The 20,055-nt window shown below is 43.1% G+C and overlaps 1 protein-coding gene across 6 annotated transcripts in view; it reads right to left on the reverse strand.

The window, feature by feature from the left end:
* Positions 1-20,055, reverse strand: part of RECK (reversion inducing cysteine rich protein with kazal motifs) — a 381,558-nt gene that overhangs the window by 205,033 nt on the left and 156,470 nt on the right. Inside the window, exon 6 of one of the 6 annotated variants that reach the window (XM_033929634.1) lies at positions 16,050-16,123. The exons of the other annotated variants lie outside the window; for them this stretch is intronic. Within the exon in view, the coding sequence (XP_033785525.1) occupies positions 16,050-16,070 (21 nt within the window). The 5' untranslated portion in view covers positions 16,071-16,123. The remainder of the gene's footprint in view (positions 1-16,049; positions 16,124-20,055) is intronic. 6 annotated transcript variants of the gene reach the window in all.

Below are 20,055 nucleotides of genomic sequence, written 5' to 3' on the forward strand. Positions count from 1 at the left end.
GAGAGATGGAAGAAAATGAAAGGAGAGAGATGTCAGGGAATCAGGGAAGGGATGATGCCAGACCGCGGGGTGGTAAGGAAATAAAGGAGAAGAGAGAGATGCCAGAGCATAGGGGAGGGGGTGGTGACAGAGAGAGAAAAATGGAGAGGTGGCATAGCTGAAATCAATCATGTACAAAGGAGAGAAGGGGCACAGGATAGATAGCTTATGGAAGGAGCATAGAAAGAGGGAAAATGCCATATGGAAGAAAGAGAGAGAGAGAGAGAGAGAAAGGGGGGGCAGACACTGGATGGAAAGGGCAGAGAGAGCAGTGAATGAAAGGGGCGAGACAGAGGGTGAACAGTAGATGGAAAGGGTAGAGAGAGGGAGACAGACACTTAATGGAAGTGTGAGGGAGAGGGGGAGCAGACGCTGGAAGGAAGTGGGGAGGAGAAAGAAAAAAGGGCACATGCTGGATTAAGGGAAGAGGATAGAGTTAGATACTGGAAGGGGTGAGGAAAAGAAGTGGCAAGCTATAGGTAGACACAGTGAAAGAGGGAAATTGAAGACTGAATAGTAAAAAAGAATTTAGACAGAGGCAGAAAATAAATTGAGAAAGAAGACCAGGGAAGAACAGGAGGAAGGGAAGGAGACAGATGCCAGACCTGAAAAGAGGAAGGAGACAGATACTAGATCTGAAAGGAAAAAAGGAGGAGAGAGATATGCTAAAATCTGCTGGGAGGAAGGAGAGAAAGAGGCAGAGAAGGGGGGTTGTAAGCAGATTAGAAAGACTACAGAGAGAAAGGCCTGGACGAAAGGGGAAAGACAGGAGGCAGATGTAGGACTATGGGAGGTTCAGACAGAGAGGGAGACCTGGAACAAAGGTACAAAGGAGAACTGACACTGGATCTGGGGAGGGTAACAGAGGGAAAAGAGAGAGAGAGAGAGACCTGGACCCAAAGGGGATGGGGCTGGATTGTGAAAGAAATGTTGGATGCAAAAGGAATAAAGAAAGATTGGATGCACAGTCAGAAGAAGTGCAACCAAGAGACTCATGAAATCACCAGACAACCAAGGTAGGAAAAATGATTTTATTTTCAATTTAGTGATCAAAATGTGTTTGTTTTGAGAATTTATATCTGCTGTCTATATTTTGCACTATATTTGTCTATTTTTCTATAGTTACTGAGGTGATATTGCATATTTTAAAGTAATCTGCCTTGACATCTTTGAAAAAAACCCCGAAACTTGTAAATGATAATTAACATTTTCTCTGCGTAAGCATTAATGAAGAGAATAGACAACTTCCAAAACTTACTAGCAAAGATCATGACTACCTGCTGAGAAAGTCTGTCTGTATGTTTTGCACTCCAGTGACATGAGCTGCAGTGATGGCCAGAAGATGAGTCTCCACCCAGCAGAAAATAGCTTTAACCACCTTCTGGAAGCTGATACTCCTGGTGCCTCCTTGCTTGTTGATGTAAGCCACTGCTGTCACACTGCCAGAAAACACTGACCTCTCTGTTCAATAACCGGGGCTGAAAAAACTGAATCAGCGCCAAGCGGATGGCTTGAAGCTGCAGCCTGTTGATGGACCAACAGCACTGTGATGGGGACCATTGCCACTGCACTGGGTAATCCTTGCAGTGCACTCCCCAGCCCAGTAAGCTGGCATCCATTGACAGTGTGGTCCAAGAGTTGATCCTTAGAGACATCCCCCGAGGACAGAGACTGAGGGTGAAGCCATCAGGACATGCTGCTGTGGGTCTCTATCATCTAGGGCAATCGAATATGAAGAGGGGGTCCATCTGCAGAGACCAGGGAGAGAGAAGAGTGCTTCAGGAGGCGATATGCACTCTGCCCATGGCCTATCATGGCCACCATCAAGCTCAGGCCCTGAAGATAATCCCAGGCATGCCTCTGAAATAACCCGGCCTGTTTTTCGTATCAAATTAGACACCCAGATACTCCAGGGATTAAACGGGCTAAAGCTGGCTCTTCTTCAGGTTGACAATCCATCCCACGTTTTGAAGTGCCATCAAAACGGTCTGAACCGCTCTCTCTGCTTTCTCCTGCAAAGACACCCTGATGAGCCAGTTGTTCAAATAAGGCTGGATCAGCCAACCCAATTTGCAGAGGTGAGCCACCATGACAGACATCACCTTGGGGAAGGTCCGGGGGGCTGCAGCCAGACCAAACAGGAGAGCCTTGACTTGAAAATGCTGCTCCAGGACATGAAACCAAAGGAAGCGCCTGTGATCCGAATTATTGGGATGTGGCGCTATGCCTTTGTCAAGTCCAGCACCGCCAGGAACTCCCCCAGCTTAACTGAGGCTATGACCGACCAGAGAGTCTCCATATAAAAATGAGGCACTTTGAGACATACTTGAGGTCCAGGATGGGCCTCCAATCCTCTGAGCCTTTCTTGGGCACAGCGAAGTATATGGAGAATCTGCCAGAGCCCAAGTCTGCATCTGGCACCTGCTCGATCACCTGAACATCCAATAACCTTTGGACAGTTGCCTGGACTTGGGCTGCTTTCTCTGGTCTGCCTGCAGGCAAGTCCATGAACTAGGCAGTGAGAGGATGAGCAAACTCTAACCTGTAGCCATCCCTGATGATTTCCAGAACCCATCGGTCGATCATGATAGCCTCCCAAGCTGCCAGGAAGTCTTGCAGCCTGACTCCGATATTACTCAGGGAGGCTGGGGGCCTGGCATCATTGTGACACCTTGGGCTGACCCCCTGGGCAGGAGGCAGAGCCCTGGGCTTTTCTATTTCTGGAGAATTTCTGCTGTGGGCTTTGAACCCTCTTTACCCATATATAGGACGAAACTGAAAACTTTTCTATTTAAAGATGCCTTTGCTCCTTAAGAACTCTCTATTTCTAGGTAATACAGCGCTTTACCCTTCCCCTCCCTATTGTGTAATCCCGTTTGACTTTTTATTTTATTTGAATATTGTATTTATTCCCTTCCCCCCTTTTGAGTGTCTTTTTGTCATTTGTTCTATTGATTATATGTCCTAATGTGATTTTTTTCTATTCTCCTATGTTTGTAACAATTTTTATTTTTATGGAAACCGCCTCAGTGTAATGATAGGTGGGATATCAAATACTTAATAAACTTGAAAGAACCTCTGGGTCAAGGACCCAGAGGAAAAAAAGACAGGCATGACGGGAACTGCAAAAGGACCGACAGGCTTCCCCTTTAGAGTGACTTTGAATGGCAATCCTAGACAATAGCCATGAGGTCATCCAACCCAACCCCTGGCCAAACAGCATATTGCCCCTGAAAGGAATCCTGCTGAGCATGGCTTTGGAGGTAGAATCCCCAGCCCAATGTCTGATCCACAGGATTCAGCAAGCAGAAACAAAATAAGCTGAGACTTTGTCCACTACCCGAAGCAGATCATACAAAGCATCAGCCACATAGTCCACTCCCACCAGCAACAGCTGGGAGGATCCGAATGCTTGAGCCACTCAGGTCAGGTCAGGAAATTTAGAATGGAATACTTGAGCCACAAAGGAGGCTGCCGTAGCTGCCGCAGCAGCCCACACCGCCAGAAACAAACTGCCTCTAAAGCAACATGTTCATCCTGCGATCCTGTTTATCCTTAAGCACTATGCCCCTCTCACTGGGAAGGAACGTGCATTTTGTCACCTGAGCTGCTAGAGAGTCCACTTTAGGCATAGTAAACATTTGCTGGAACTCCCGAGCCATAAGATATAGCTTGGACATTGCTTTTGCCACTTTAAGGGAACCCTCTGGGTTCTCCCAGTGCTCAGAAATTAGGACTTTCATATCCGGGTGCCATGGAAAGACGGTAGGCTGAGTGTACCCCGCTCAACAGGGAACAGTGGGAAGAAGGTTGAGGAAGATCAATTTTGAGCTCCTTCAGAGACTCAACAAGAAGATCCATCAGAGCAGATGATCTAAACCAGTGATTCCCAACCCTGTCCTGGAGGAACACCAGGCCAATCGGGTTTTCAGGCTAGCCCTAATGAATATGCATGAGAGAGATTTGCATATGATGGAAGTGATAGGCATGCAAATTTGCTTCATGCATATTCATTAGTGCTAGCCTGAAAACCCAATTGGCCTGGTGTTCCTCCAGGACAGGGTTGGGAACCACTGATCTAAACAGCCTGTGAACTTCATAGTTTAGTTTCATAATTTATTAAAATTCTGATTAACCGCTTTTCATGGCATTCAAAGCGTTATACAAGTAAAAGCTAAAATATAAAATGGGAGAACAAACAGATAGATAGAATCTTCATACAACAGACAGACTTGATTGGGAAAGGGCAATTGTAAACAAGAAGAAAAAAGGGAGAACTACAATTTATAAGTGAAGTAAATGCAAAAGGATTAAAACAATGGGATAAGAACAGGTAGGGATTGGCTTCACGAATAAAAGACTAAAGGATTTGAAAACTCAATTGTAGGCATCTTTAAAAAGAAAACATTTTAAAGTACTCTTGAATTTGTCCAAACTTTGTTCTGCTCTAATATAAAGTGGGAGAGAGTTCCAGATGAAAGGAGCAGTGACCGAAAAATGATGGCACAACGAGTGCCAATTATTTTAAGTGAAGGGACGTTGAGGGTATGCTGCGAGGCGGACCTTAAAGTTCTGGGAGGATCTTATGGTATTAAAAGTCTATCTAGGAAAGGGGAGGCATTAGTCTTTTGAGTTTTGAAAGTTAATAAGGCAATTTTATATGTAATTCGGTGCATAATGGGTAACAAGTGTGCATTCTTTAATAATGTAGTAACATGATCCAATCTTTTCAAGTTCGTAATCATTTTTATGCCCATATTTTGAATGAGTTGGAGATGCCTAATATCTTTTTGACACTGTCCTTTGTAAAGGGAATTACAATAATCGATTTTAGATATGATGAGAGAATTAATTAAAATGTTGAGAGACTTAGGGTTCAAAAGAGGAACTAAGGATCGGATCATCCTGAGCTTATAGAAACAATTTTTGACCAAGGCACTAGTTTATTGTCAATAATGACACCTAGAATTTTTGTAGATACAGTAGATTCAAGTGGAAAGTTATTGATGGATATCGGTGAAACTAATTGCAATCCTTCTTTCCAAGGGAAGAGAACAGTGCTTGTTTTTGTAATGCTTAAAGAAAGCATATTCGAGTTTAGCCAGTCATGAATTTTAACTAGTTTGAGGTTAATGGAGATAATATCATTTGAGTTAGATGAATCAATGACATGTAGAATTTGGATGTTATCGGCATATGTGTAAACTGTAAAACCGATTGATTGGCAGAGTTAATAGTGGGACAAGGTAAATATTGAACAACAAAGGGGATAATATTGAATCTTGTGGAATGCTAAAGTGAGTTTTAAAAGTCTTTGATATGGAATTGTTGAAATGTACAGTTGAAGTTCTTTCAGAGAAATAGCGTTTAAACCATTCAAGAACCTGGTTTGAGATTCCAATAGAGACTAGTCTAAGGATCAGAAGTTGATGATCTATTGTGTTAAAGGCTGCGGCAAGATCCAGGGAGATGAGAAGCACCGATTTGTGTTGGTCAAGAAAATAATGGATGGTTGTGTTGAGACCTATAAGGGAGTGTTCTGTTGAATGGTTCTTACGGAAGCCAGTTTGATTGAGATGTAGTGTTTGAATTTTATCTACGAAATCGGGTCCTCATTTTACATTTGTAGGTACTTGGAGGGCCGCAGAAAAAATAGTTAATGTCTTATTAAAGAAATGACAATTTTGCATGAGGTAAAACTCTTTATAGTTTATAAAACTTTCCTTTAACAGTTAAAAGGAAAGATATATAAACTATAAAGTTTTACCTCATACAAAATTGTCATTTCTTTAATAAGACATTAACTATTTTTTCTGCGGCCCTCCAAGTACTCTATTTTTTCTGCAGCCCTCACATTTAAAGTTTAATATCTTTTCTTTCTCAAAACTGGCACATTTCACTCACTATATTGAAAATAAAATCATTTTCCCTACCTTTGTTGTCTGGTGACTTTATTTTTCTGTGCTTTCAACTATGTTTCCAGGGCCTTCTTGTCCTTTGACTGTTTTTCTCTCTGTCTTCACTTTTTGCCTTGCATCCATCTTTGGCATTAACTTAATGTTCAATTTTTCTGCTTTCTTTTCAAAATCTAAGTTTCAATGTCTTACCTTCCCTTCCTATCTCTCTCTTCTGTCCGTCCTACTTCCATGGTCTGGCATCTCTTTCCTTCCTTTCTCTCCCTCCCTCCTTCCTTCCTTTTCCCTGGTCTGGCATCTGTCTCCTTCCCTTCCCCCATGCCCTGGCATCTCACCCTCCCCCTCCATGGTCTGATATCTCTTTTCCTTCCCTCCCTCCCATGAACTTGGCTTCTTCTCTTGTTCCTCTCCTCTCCCTTCTCCTTCTTTCCCTCTCTTTCCCCAACTGGGTGCAGCAGTAACAGAAGCAGCATTTCCCTTCCCCCTTTCCTGTGCAGGAGAGGCATTTCTCATCCCTTTTCCCTCCCTCTCCCTTTCCCTGTACAGCAGCAGCAGCAGCACCATTTCCCTAGGGTCTCCCTTTCCTATGTAGCAGAAGCATTTCTCTTTCCCCTTCCCATCCGTTCTCTTCCTTGTGGAGAAGCAGCGTGTCTGGCCGGCTCGTTCCGTTCAAAGCCGTGGGTGGCGGCTCCTTGCGAGATCCACGCCTGCGTCTGAAGCCTCTCTGATGTTGTGACATCAGAGAGGCTTCTGATGCAGGAGTGGATAGCGCGAGGAGCCATCAACCCGTGGCTTTGAACAGAACGAGCCGGCCAGACACACTGTTGCTCCAAAAGGAAGGGAAAGGAGAAGAGAAATGCTGTTGATCGCGTCCAGACCGCGGGCTGCAAATAAACCTGGAGAGCCACATGTGGCCCGCGGGCCGCGTGTTTGAGACCGCTGCTCTAAACTGTCCCTCAGGTTTTTGCAGCACAAATGCATGACCTTGCATTTCTTAGCATTAAATTTTAGCTGCCAAATTTCAGACCATTCTTCAAGTTTCACCAGGTCTTTCTTCATGTTATTCACACGATCCGGCATGTCTACTTTATTGCTGATTTTGGTATGTTTCAAGCTTCAAGTTTTTATTGATATTTGATGAATTGCTTATTCAATTTGCTAAGCGATGTACAACTTTCTAAAAAACATAGTTGTGAAAACCAACAAAATAACATCAGACTTACAAGTTTAAAACAAACATGAGTCAAGGAGGATAGGGGGGAAAGTTACAATTCTTTGTTAGAGAGAATAAACAAAAAGGGGAAAGTCGAAAGGGAGGGTAAAAAGTTAAAAACCTAAAGCATATGGTCGTATGTCTAAAATTTAAATGTTGAATGCGTTTTTAAAAAGATAGGTTTTTAAAGATTTTTTTAAAGGAAGTAAGATCCTTTTCTTCTCTAATATATTGAGGTAATGAGTTCCACAGTTGAGGAGCCATTAGCGAAAACATATCGTGTCTTCTAGTGCCTACAATTTTCAGGGAGGGGATGGTTAAGAGGTTTTGAGAAGTCGACCGAAGAGACCGAGGGGTATTATGAGGGATGAGCATTCTAGTTACAAATTGGGGTTCATTAAAAATTAATGTTTTATATACTAAAAATAATACCTTGAAGGTGATGCGGTGGCTAATTGGAAGCCAATGGTAACCAATCATTAAGGGCGTGACATGGTCGTATTTTTTGGCATTATGGATAAGTTTAACAGCTGTATTTTGAATAATTTGGAGTCTTCTTTTTTCCTTTTGTGAGATATTGAGTAAAAGAGAATTGCAATAATCCATTTTGGCTATAACCAGGGAATGAATTAATATGTTGATGGATTTGGGCTCGAGAAATTTAGAAATTGAGCGTATCAAGCGTAATTTGTATCATCCGCAAAGAGGCAAATCTTACCCAACAACCTTTCAGCAATATCATTTATAAAATGTTAAAAAGAACAGGCCCAAGAACAGAACCTTGAGGCACACCGCTGATAACATCCGTTTCCTCAGAGCGATCGTCATTGATCACTACCCTCTTTTGCTTTCCACTCAACCAGTTCCTGACCCAGCCCATCCCTTTGGGACCCATGCAGTGCAAGGATGCTCTTCGGGTACCCAACTGGCACAAACCTTGCATGAATTCATGTCATTGGAGCATGAGGTCTCCATCCCTGATGGCTAGAAAAAAAAATTTAGGCTTTTTGAAGAAATTTGAGAACTTAGAAGTCAAATCAGGAAAATCTAAGATGGCCACCACCAGGATTTCCCACTGAGAAATGGCTGTAACTTCACCAGAGGACCTAAAAACCCAGCAATTTTAGGATTTCTGGGGTGGGGGAACAAGCCTACAATAAATTATAACCTCAAAATCCACAATTTCAGACACCCTCCCTCCCCAAACTGCCCTATGAGCTGTGACAGCCTTACTCACAGACAAGACACTGGGAAGATGTGCTGCAGCCTGCCACAGCTCCTTTCAGGGTAGTTGGAATTAGGAGAGGACTTCTGCCACAAGGAAAGCTGCCTCTTCTGACTCTTCAGCTGCCAGTCAGGCCATGGCCAGACTAAGCCTCAACCCCCAAGATGCCATAAAGAGGGGGAGGAAAGTGCAGCCAATACCATGCACACTCCAAAGAAATGCAATTGGTGCCTGTACTGGCTGTGCTAGAACTCCTGATCAAGTAAAAGAGTAAGCAAACAGCAGGGGAAACCCCTGAGCTTCACAGTTCAAGCAGGCTGGCTGATCAGATCCCTGCAGGATCCACCAGTCAGCTGCAGACCGAAATCTGCTCCCTTCACACAGGCTAGGCAGTCACTGGAGTTGAACAGGAACACAAAATGCCACAAAAACCCGCAAGAAAGAAAACTGAGCAGATTAAAGTTGCTCCTGCAGGCTCGCTTTCAGAAGAAATAACTGACTGGGAGCAGCAGAGAGCACGGGGGAGGAGGTGGTACTGAAAGTGATCAGTAACTCCTGCAATGGACTCACGGGAGCAGATGCAAGACCCTTGTTTCAGCATACTATCCCCCTATTACACTGGAAAGTGAGCTAGCACCATCTGGTGGATTAATAAATTCCTTCAATTGCATAGTAACCTCACAAATGTTACATGAACCACATTAAAAAATGACCCATTGTAATCGTTTTTTTCTCTAGAAAAGGCCATTCTCAGTTCCCTTTCATTAAAAACAGGATGCATTTTAACTGTGTCCCAATTTACTTTTATGATTTTTCATTATCAAAGAGCCCTTAGAAGAATTCTTCATCACACACTCTTCTTTCTCACAATCATCTTGGACCTTCTTTTTGAATTAAAAAGTAAATCCCTGTTGTTGAATTTCACTCTTCTATAGGTTCTTGAAATAACTTTCTCAGGATAACCTCTTGCACCTATGTAATTTGCCCATCAAAGTCTTTGCTTGCATGAAAAATGTCTTATCATCTGAACAATTCCTACTGATGCACAGCATTTGTAAGAATTACAAACTATCCATCAACCTTCTTGGGTGACAACTTATATCTCAACAAAGGATTTCTGTCAGTGGATTTAGTAAATACCGTACTTTAATTTCAAAACAGTTGTTATTCTGTATAACTGTTATATCTAAAAAATGTATCTCATGTTCAGAACTTTGAATGTATACTAAGATGTTCATCACAAGATTTTAACCATTTCACAAAAGACACTAAGTCCTTCTGTATGCCTTTCCACAACAAAAAATATCACCAAAAAAATGTCGTCAACTGAAGATTTTTCCTGAAAAGTTAGACACATATAAATTGGTGACTGAAGGTGCAAAAGTAGCACCCATTACCACTCCAGATACATTACAGGAATGCAGATTCAATTACAGAAAAGGTCAGGAAAGAGGGACCCAAATACAAAGTCCACAAACAAGATCAACAGCAAAGAACACAGAAAACAATCAGTGGTAATCAATTTATCTAAATGAGTCCAGATGATGAGCAAGTTTTGGCTTTGGGACTATCTTTTGTGCCTTCAACGAAATTCAGTGAATTCCAATTTATGGTGGATCTTGCTCTGGCAGGACCAAAGCTCCTTATGATTTAGCCACAGGATACCGCCATTAAAGAGATCACAAAAATCTGGCAGATATCCTTGATGATAAATTTTCTAAGCTGCATGCAGCCATGGATGATCTGAGTGTATATTGGCACAAGCAGCTCGCATTCAACAAGTAGAGGAGCGGATTTCTAGTCAAGAGGATGTCACGGGAGAACTTACTGTGAAGTTGTCATCAATAAAGAAACAGATACTGATCCTCAAAGAGTGTGCCGAGGATCAAGAAAATAGGAGCAGAAAGAATAATATTTGCATAATTGGAGTTCCAGAGACTATACAGGACAAGGAACTGTAGGACCTCGAACAGCCTTGGCTGCCACATGAGTTAGTTCTAGAATTGGATGGTTCACACCTTTGAGCAGAGAGAGTACATCAGGTGGGGGGCCTCAAAGAAGAGAATTTTAGGGCTAGGCCAGTTATTGCCCAAATCTTCAATTATGCCAAAAAGGCTCAGCTCATGGATAAGTACAGGCAAAAGAGTATTGGAACATAAAAGCAATAAACTCTTGATGTTCCAAGACTTTTCAACACGTGTTTATGAACAATGAAGGCTCCTTTCTCCATACTGTTCCAAGCAGTTCAAGCGGGGCATAAGGTTTGCACTGCAGTACCCGGTCCGCGTGAGGATCACCCATGAGAATAAAACTTTTTTGCTCGATTCTTCTGATGCAGTGCAATCATTTTTGGACAAACACAAGTAATCATAACTGTTGCAGCTTTTGAAACTGGCTTGGGACTGATGGAGATCCATTTTTGGAAGTGAAGGCTAATCCTGATTTTCCGGCAGGCCAGGGTGCCACAGCTTTTTCTGGATGGGTGGAAAGGGGCTGCAGATACATTGGACAGCTTCATAACACTGCAACTGTCAGGATCTGTTATTTCTTTTCACCAGGCCCAGCAGAAGTGGACCATCATTGTTTATTTTTCAATACCTGCATCTTAGACATTATTACATCTCCCTCAAGGGTACTTCTGAGTGCCCTAGTCATTTCACCTTGTTGGACAGCCTCTTCATGAATATGCCTGCTCAATATAATAAGATGGCGCTCTGGTATGCCCTGGGTAGGGAACACCGTCAGGATCTGTTTCTGGATCAGCTGGCTGCCTCTTTGACCCAGCAAGTTGGGGAGGAGGCAGGGAAGGATTAATTATTTGAGGGCCCCTAGGCACACAAGTACATTGGGCCCCCTAGCCCTGCCCATGCCCCGCCCCACCTCCTACCCACCCCCATTCATTTACCTGTTTTCTTATTTACTTCTTTATTTCCACTTGTATTTCTTTTTCTTTTTTATTTTAAAATTCAAACCAAAGATTACCATACCAGTGCCAGTGTAGTTTTAGTTCTATGAAAGCCCCAAACATCTCTGAACAAATCCCCCCTTCCTTCCCTTCCCACCTACTTGCCCAGAATTTTAACTCTGAACCCTTTCCATATGTATATAAAAGTATTCAAATGCATTGTAAAGCAGTAATACTATCCGAAACATAAGTCTATATTAATAACCAAGCTTGCAACTCCTCTCAACTGCCTCACTCTACGTCATCCAACTGTAACCCCTATGTATGTATAAACAACCAAATCTGTAACTCCTCTAAAACGTTCCACTCCATGTACGTTAAAATTTGCAACAAAACAACAAGGCAAGAGGTTAAAACCATTAGAGATCTTGAGCTGCTTTACCACAGGGAAGGGAGGTGCTCTGGAGCCGACACGAGGTAGAAACAGGAAAAAGAAAAGGGCGAAAACTTTGCACCGATCCAAGCCATACACACCTACGATATGGATTGCAAAACTCCTAGCCCATCGAGGGAGAGCTGAGCCATGAAGTTTGTGATCCCTGCTCAGGAAAAAGTTGACGCCAGCAAGCACAAGCAGGAGTGCTCCAACGCAGAGTAAACATCGATGTTGTGATCGCTGCACTAAAGAGTGAGCAAAAAGAAGGACAGAGAGCTCAGGGTCCAAACACGATGTCCCCATCCACCATCCTGTCTGCAGCCAGCGTTCCCCAGACAGAAGGAGCACCTACCTGCCTGCGGCTCCCGCCCTCCCCGGATCCAGTGGTGGTGCATTGGAGAGTCTCTTCTGGTTAACGATTGTAATATTGTTCTTTGTATTCTGCATGCTGTTTCCTAATAGAAATTATTTTCTTAAAAAAAAAAAAAAAAAAGTAAAATTCTCTGCATCCACAAAAAGCCAACCTCTACCCAACAGGTACACATCAGAACTAAATTATTTCTCTACAGAAATCACAATACAAAACCATTTTGGATTCTCATGTCAACCGAGCAATAGTAGCAAATCTCTCTACAACCAAGCACATTCTGAAAGACCAAACTGGAAAAAAAAATTTCCTCTTAAAATATACAAAGCAAACATGCCATCCAATAGTAGCACTAATTCCATGATTCAAACAGCAAATTAATAGGCAGCACTACCAAAATTATACTGGATCCTGAAACACCAGACACCTACTACAGGTACAACAAAACTTAAGAATAGCCATACTGGGTCAGTCTAATGGTTCATCTAACCCAGTATCCCAAGTTCCTGATAGCCAATCCAGATCACAATGGCAAAAAAACAAATAGCAGAAACATTCCATGCAACCAATCCAGGGCAAGCAGTAGCTTCCTCCATGTCTATCTCAATAGCAGACTATGGACTTTTCCTCCAGGAACTAATCCAAACCTTTTTTAAAACCAACTATGTTAACTGCTCTTACCACCGCATTCCAGAACTTTACTATTCTCAGAATGAAAAAATATTTCCTCCTATTGATTTTTAAAGTATTTCCCTGTAACTTCAGCAAGTGTCGCCTATTCTATGTAATTTTTTTTATGGAGTAAGAAAATTGATCCACTTGTACCCACGTCCTACACCACTCAGGATTTTGTAGACTTCAATCATATTTCCTCTCAGCCATCTCTTTTCCAAGTTGAAAAGCCCTAACCTCTTCAGTCTCATCATACGAGAGAAGTTCCATCCCCTTTATCATCTTGGTTGCTCTTCTTTGAGCTCTAATTCCACTATATCTTTTTTGAAATACAGTGATCAGAATTGAACACAATACTCAAGGTGAGGTTGCACCATGGAGTGATATAGAGACATTATAACATTCTGTGATCAGGCCGAGCGGTCATCACCTGTCACTTCTGGTCTTCTTTCTTTTCCTTCAACATCAGGCTCTGCTAAAACATTAGGCTTTATTAAAAACATGCTTCACTCACACACACGACCAGACCTCTTTGGACACTTCTCTGGTCATCACCGGGTCCTCTCCAACCCTCCCTGAACTTCAAGACTTTTGGGCAGCTTCTGGTACCATTACCAGTCTCTCCGCAGGTCGCCACCAGTCACTGTCAGCCCCAGGGTTTCTTGTACTTCACCAGGTCCTCTCAAACCATCATTGTTTCTGGGTCTTCAGACAGCTTGCAGTACCATTACCAGTGTCTCCGCTGGTCGCCACCAGTCCCTCTGCCGGTCACTCGCCAGCCTCAATCAACCTAGGACCTCAAACATCTCTGGCTACTACCTCTGGGTCTTCTGGCTACTTCCTCTGGTCCCTCCGCTGGTCACTTGCCAGTCGCCATCAGCTAGGCTTCCACCGGTACACTGGTCTCCCATGAACCATCCTGTCACTCAGTCTCCACTCCCTGAGGACTCTCCCCATCGCTCAGTCTCCCTGAGGTCTCTTCTGGTCCCTCAGACCTCTCTGTGAGGACTCTTCCAGATGCTGCCCCCTGGAGAAGTTATGCTTTATATATGTTTTGAGGACTACTCCACCCACAGCACCATGCCTTTGCTGGTGCAAACAACCCCAAGCACAGATCACAGTGAGTGTAGGGAGAAAGGAAAGGGGAAAGAACTTTAAAATATTGCCTGTATGGATTCCCAAAAGTCCAGCACCAATGCAGCAGCGCCCAAAGGTCACAGGGGCAAAAACTGCATTGTCCAAGCAGTGGCACTCAAATGCCCACATCCAAAAGCCACACTCCAATTACGGTGTGTGCCTAAAGGCTATCTGGTGAAAAGCTGAAAGGCATTTATGTTCAACATTTAGTGTAGTGGCAAAGATCAAAGACATCTGTCAGAGCTAAAGAACACAAATTAAAGGATTCTAGTGCAGACTGTTATCTGCTCTGAGCTACTAGTCAATGAGACAGAAGGCACTGAAATCAGTCAGTTGCTTGGCTGGCTGCCCAGCCACCCATATCCATCCATAACTGTGGACAAATTCTCATACAGAAAGTCAAATCTGCTTCAAGGATGTCAGTGTGTGTGTAATCTAGATATGCATGTAAATATTTCATAAAATGCCATATTTTTCACTCCATAAGATGCATCTTAGATTTAGAGTATGAAACAAGAAAAAAACTATTCTGAACCAAATCATGTACTAATATACAGTATACCAGGCTCTGTACTCAGCCCCCTTCACTCTCTGCCAGGCTCTGCACCCTGTCCCCCTCCCTACGACAAACAGTTACAAACAGTAAAAGGAAAATAGAGTGACCAGCGCTCTTCATACTATATAAAATTTAGAGTACCAAATTCAAATACAATACTTCATGTGCCAAAAAAAATGCTTCTTCAATAATTTTTTTTGAAACTCCGTAAAGTTTCTGAAGAATATTTGATGGAAGCTTGCTCCATTCCCCAGGGCCTATACACAAAAATATATATAGCATTCAGTAATAGCCATCATTATGCTCCGGGTTACCTGTTCATGCAAAGACCCCGAACACTAAGTGACAGCCCAGGCGGAAGGAAGCAGCTGTTGCTTAGGTTTCCATAAACAGCCCGAGGCCGAAGCCGCTGTGTTGCTCAAATAGGGGTCCAGTCCACCCCTAGTGATCCAGCCTCAGTTATTCCGGGAGTTGCAATTACTAGGCACCCCACTCAATCCCCCCACTTCTTTTTTTTTTTTTTTAAACAAGCTCTTATCTAAGACCGTCTTATAGAGAGCTCGAGCATTACATGGAGGCGATTTCCAGTACAGGCTGTGTTATAACTGGGCAGTCGCCATAAAGGAGAAGACCGAGGGCTCGGCGGCCATGTCGGTTGTGGGCAAGAAGAGACGCTTGTGCGGTTCTCGGCGATGTTTACAGCTGGGAGCATGTGCTAGTGAAATATACCCCAGAGAGAGAGGCCTAAGCGTGTTCTAGAATTCTGGTTTGCCCTTATATAAAATGGCAGCACAGAACTCACACTCATCCCCCCCCCCCCCCCCGGGCGGTGTTGTGCAGCGGGACCCAAGGGAGTATCCGCAACTCTACAGGCTGCTGTGATGGCACTTTCTCCCTTTCATCAGGTGCTGTCTCCTTGGGTCTCTGCATCTTCATTGTGTTCCCGAGGTTCTTCGGAGCAGCAGGAGTTGGTGGATCTGTGCAAAAGAGCATTTAAAAAAAAAAAAAAAAAAATTGTATTCGCTCCATATGATGCACCCACTTTTATGGGTGAAAAAGTGCATCTTATACAGAAAAATACGGTAAGTGTATTCATCCCAATTCTACCTCTGCCATCCTCAAACTACAACACTGGGAACATCTAGGCTTCATATTATCAGTGTGCATATTTAAACGGACATGCAATTTCATAAGAGCCCCTTTTTAATGTAAAATGTGATTTATATGAAGAAACACCATTCTAAAATTGACCCTGTACAGATGAGATCAATAATCTGGAAAAATGAGGGACTTTGTCAATGCTCTCAGCATCAAAGGGATCACCTCTTGCTTAGAATTCTTAACAGGGGAAACCTCCATAACACTAACCACACTTAAGGACTAAATCAATGTCAAAGCATCAACACTGAAGCCCACTGTTTGACCTAATTTGCTTGCTGTCTGCATGTGATATAACTATGCTGCATTAATAAATAAAAAGTAAAAGCAAAAGGTGAAAAGTAATGTTAAACTAAAAATAAGGAAATTAAGTAAGAGTACATTGCCCAATAAAAGACATGGGACTAATGTTTTTTAAGCTCTTACCTTTCCTGTGCTCCAATTCATTAGAAGCTCTCCCACAGTAATGCAAGAAATCCAGAAAAAACACAGAAGACAAACTAGCAGAACAGAGAAAAGTTTAGAAATGTGTAGAGAGCAGAACAGATGGTTAAGTAAATAAAGCTCTATGTCCAAGACATATTCCCAGAAGTTTCCCTCAAGAATAATCCTTTAACACAGAAACAAAGAAAATATATCATTTATAAGGAGGAATTTTGTAAAAACAAAATTTTGCATATTGATTCCCATTAAAAGTAATTTCCCCTATAAAATTGTTTTGTTGTATTACTCTGAATATTCCATACATGTATTCCTGAAGAGAAGATTAAGCAATCAAGAATTCAATGGCAAAAAGAAAACAAGGAAGTAAAAAATAATATTATTTTTCATTAAAAAAAACAATCTTATAATTGTTTTTCAGCGGTAAAGAGATTAACTCTTTCTTCCACACTAGTCACATTTTCTTTAAACCTATAATATTGTAGAATTTTTTGTCTTCATTGTAATTACTAGATATACTTCTGAACTATAAAGATCTTAGAAAAGAAGACAGCTCCATTAACAGCACTTTCCTAATTGCTGAATACAAACTATGTCACACGCAACATACTAAACAAAATATTTAAAACAAAAGATTAGTTTTACACCTTTGCTAATCTTTCTTGTAAATTCACACTTTATTCTGGGACCAGTGGGTTATTTCCGTCTACTCACCAGGACTTTGTAGGAAGCCTCAAACTAGACTTAAAATCCTCCCCCTCCTACCTCATTACCTCAGTCAGTCTTAAAGCAGCCAGGAACATTACATTACATTGCATTAGTGATTTCTATTCCGCCATTACCTTGCGGCTCAAGGCGGATTACACAAGAGTTATCAGGAGGTTACAAGAGTTGTAACATTACATAAGAATTGTCGTAAGCATTACATAAGAATTGTCGAGAACTTAAGGAGCAACATGTTGGGTAATTAGAAACATTTTAGATTAGATATGGGTGGAGTGTGTGGTAGGTGGAGTTAGGGAAGGAACTGGTCGTGTTAAACAGGTTTTATGTGTTTTTTTGAAGAGTGGGGTTTTAGTTTCTTTTTTGAAGGTTTTGTAGTCTGTGGTCGTAGATAGCAGATTGGTGATTTGTTTGTCTAGTTTAGTTGTTTTGGTGGCCATTAGGTTGTCATATAGTTTTCCTCTTTTGACATTTTTGGTTGGTGGATGTATGAATAGTGAGTGGGTTCTCCTGTTCCTGGTTGAGGTGGATTGGGTTAGTCGGTTGTTCCAGTAGGTTGGGCTTTCTCCATTAACAGCTTTGTATAGTAGGCAGTAGAATTTGAAGTGTATTCTTGCTTGTATTGGGAGCCAGTGTGAGTCGTGGTATGCTTCTGTGATCTGATCATATTTTTTCAATGAGTAGATGAGTCTTAGGGCTGTATTTTGTATTGTTTGTAATTGTTTCATCATGGTTGCTGGGCAGGGGAGGTATAGTATGTTGCAGTAGTCTATTAGTCCAAGGATAAGAGATTGTATCAAAAGTTGGAATTGTTTCCTGTCGAAGAATTTTCGGATTTGTCTTAGGTTTCTCATAGTCACGAATGATGGTTTTATTACTTTGTTGATTTGTAGTTGCATGGTACAGCCTCTGTCGAACAGTACTCCCAGAAGTTTTAATGTGGGTTGAATGGGGTATGATAGAGTTTATTACTAGGTTTGTTAAGGTTGGAGTTTTGCTGTTTTCTAGGAGGATGAATTTTGTTTTGTCAGAATTAAGTTTTAGTTAGCGATTTGTCATCCATGTTGCTACTATTTCGAGAGTTCTGTGTATTGTGCCTGCCATGGTGGATTCTGGGTGGTCGAAGGAGAGGAAAATGGTGATGTTATCTGCATAGCTGTATGAGTTTATGCCATGTTTGTCTAGGTAGGAGCTGAGGGAGGCTATGAATATATTGAATAGTGTGGGAGAAAGAGGTGATTCCTGAGGAACTCTGCAGGGGTTGGACCATGGTTCTGATTTTTCTTTATTTGTTTTAACCTGTAGGTTCTGGATTGTAGGAAGCCTTTAAACCATGAGAGTATCTTATGTGAGATTCCTATGGAGTCTAGTGTTTGTAGGAGGATGTCATGGTCTACCAGGTCGAAGGCTGCAGAGAGGTCTAGTTGTATGAGCAGGATTTTCTTGCCTGTATAGAGATGCTGTCTAGCTGTGTCCATTAGTGTTCCTAGTAGGGTCTCAGTGCTGTAGTTGGTTCTGAAAAATCAGGGTGGGACAGAGGCACCAAAAGCATCATCCTGCTTGGCTGCCACATCGATCCTGTAAAACTTGGTGAACATATGCAAAGAGGACCAGTAGATACTTCTGGTGTTCCGGGAAAATGGGAATGTGGAGAGACACCTCCGTCAGATCCAGGGAGGCTAGAACTCCCCTGGTGTGATCCACGGAGGCTAGGAACTCTCCCGGTGCCATCACTGAGTGCACCATCTCCATGCGAAAGTGAGGCACTTTCAACATCAAATTAACCACCTTCAGGTCCACAATCACTTTCCAATCGTTGGATCCTTTCTTTGGAACGATTAATTATATTGAGTAACTCCCAGAGCCCAAGTCTCATTCTGGAATGAGTTTTATGGCCACATAATCCAGAAGTCTACAGACTTGTGCTCTGCACCCAAACAACCTTCTCAGGGCGGCCCACAGGTGAACCCAGAAAATACTCGGTCAGAGGACAGATAAACTCGTTTGTAGCCATCCTGGAGAACCTCCAAGACCCAGTTGTCGGAGCTAATGGCCTGCCATTCCGCCAGAAAGTTTGACAACTGTCCCCACCATCCCTATGTGTGGAGGCGGACAGCCCGGCCTGGCATCAGAACTGTTTCTTTGCTGAAGCCACCGGACAACTCCCCGTGGACTGTTCATGTCAAGACCCGCCAAAGCGTGGTCTGGAAGACTAAGAGGACCATTGTCTAATGAAAGAGCCCAAGTATGGACGAGAGCACGTGAAGGGATGAAAATTTTGATGCCCTGAACCCCTAGAAGGACAGGATCTATTTAGTGTAAATCATGTTTTATTGATGTACAACCAGCAAGTACACAATACAAAACATTAGTACAAGGTCGAGAACATCAAAAGTACAACCAAACAATTTTTTCGAATAAACCCCCATACCAACCCTCACCCACTCCCAAGTGCCAACACCCCCCCACCCCAGAAAACCCCCTTAAACCCCTACCCATGCCCCCAAACTAGCAGAGAAACAAAACAGAGAGACTGCTGAGCTAGCTGTGTTCTTATGCCATCTAGTAAGCACCAAACAGGACAACCTCACCCCAACCACCCCCTACAGAGTCGATCCCCACCCTACCCAACTAACAAACCATATTCACCTATCCATCCATCCACACTCAACCAAACAGCATTCCATCCATCCCGGGGAAGCAACCAAGAGCTCATGGTATCATCAGCTAAAAGGAGTTTAAGACCAGACTTCTGGCCCTAGGGGAAAGCGATTGAATATAGGAGTAGAGAATGACACGGGGAAAAAATCTGTCCCCGTCACCGCCCCGTCACCGGCCCACCATCCTCTGCACCGCCCCGTCACCGCCGATCCCTTCACCGCCCCGTCACCGTCACCGCCATCCCTTTCACCGCCCCGTCACCGCCACTGCCATCCCATTCACCGCCCCGTCACCGTCCCCGCTGCATCCATATAAGCCTTTTTCCTTTCACTCCCTCCTTCCAATTTGAGCCGGGAACACTAGCGATCGCACGGTCCCCGCGGCCACTACCTGCCTGCCCGGTCGATCCTGGTGTTTGGCCGGTTCTCTCCCTTCTCCTCACCTTGGTTTGTGGGTTTTCTTTTTCGGCAACCTGCGCGCTTTCCCAGGGAGCCGCACATGCGCGGCTGCTCAGTGTTCGATCTTCTGCTCTGCTGCAACTTCCTGTTTCCGGTTGCGTCAGAGCAGAAGATCGAGGCTGAGCAGCGGCGGGTGTGCGCGGCTCTCT

This window comes from Geotrypetes seraphini, chromosome 2 (assembly GCF_902459505.1).
Source record: "Geotrypetes seraphini chromosome 2, aGeoSer1.1, whole genome shotgun sequence".
Taxonomy (NCBI): domain Eukaryota; kingdom Metazoa; phylum Chordata; class Amphibia; order Gymnophiona; family Dermophiidae; genus Geotrypetes; species Geotrypetes seraphini.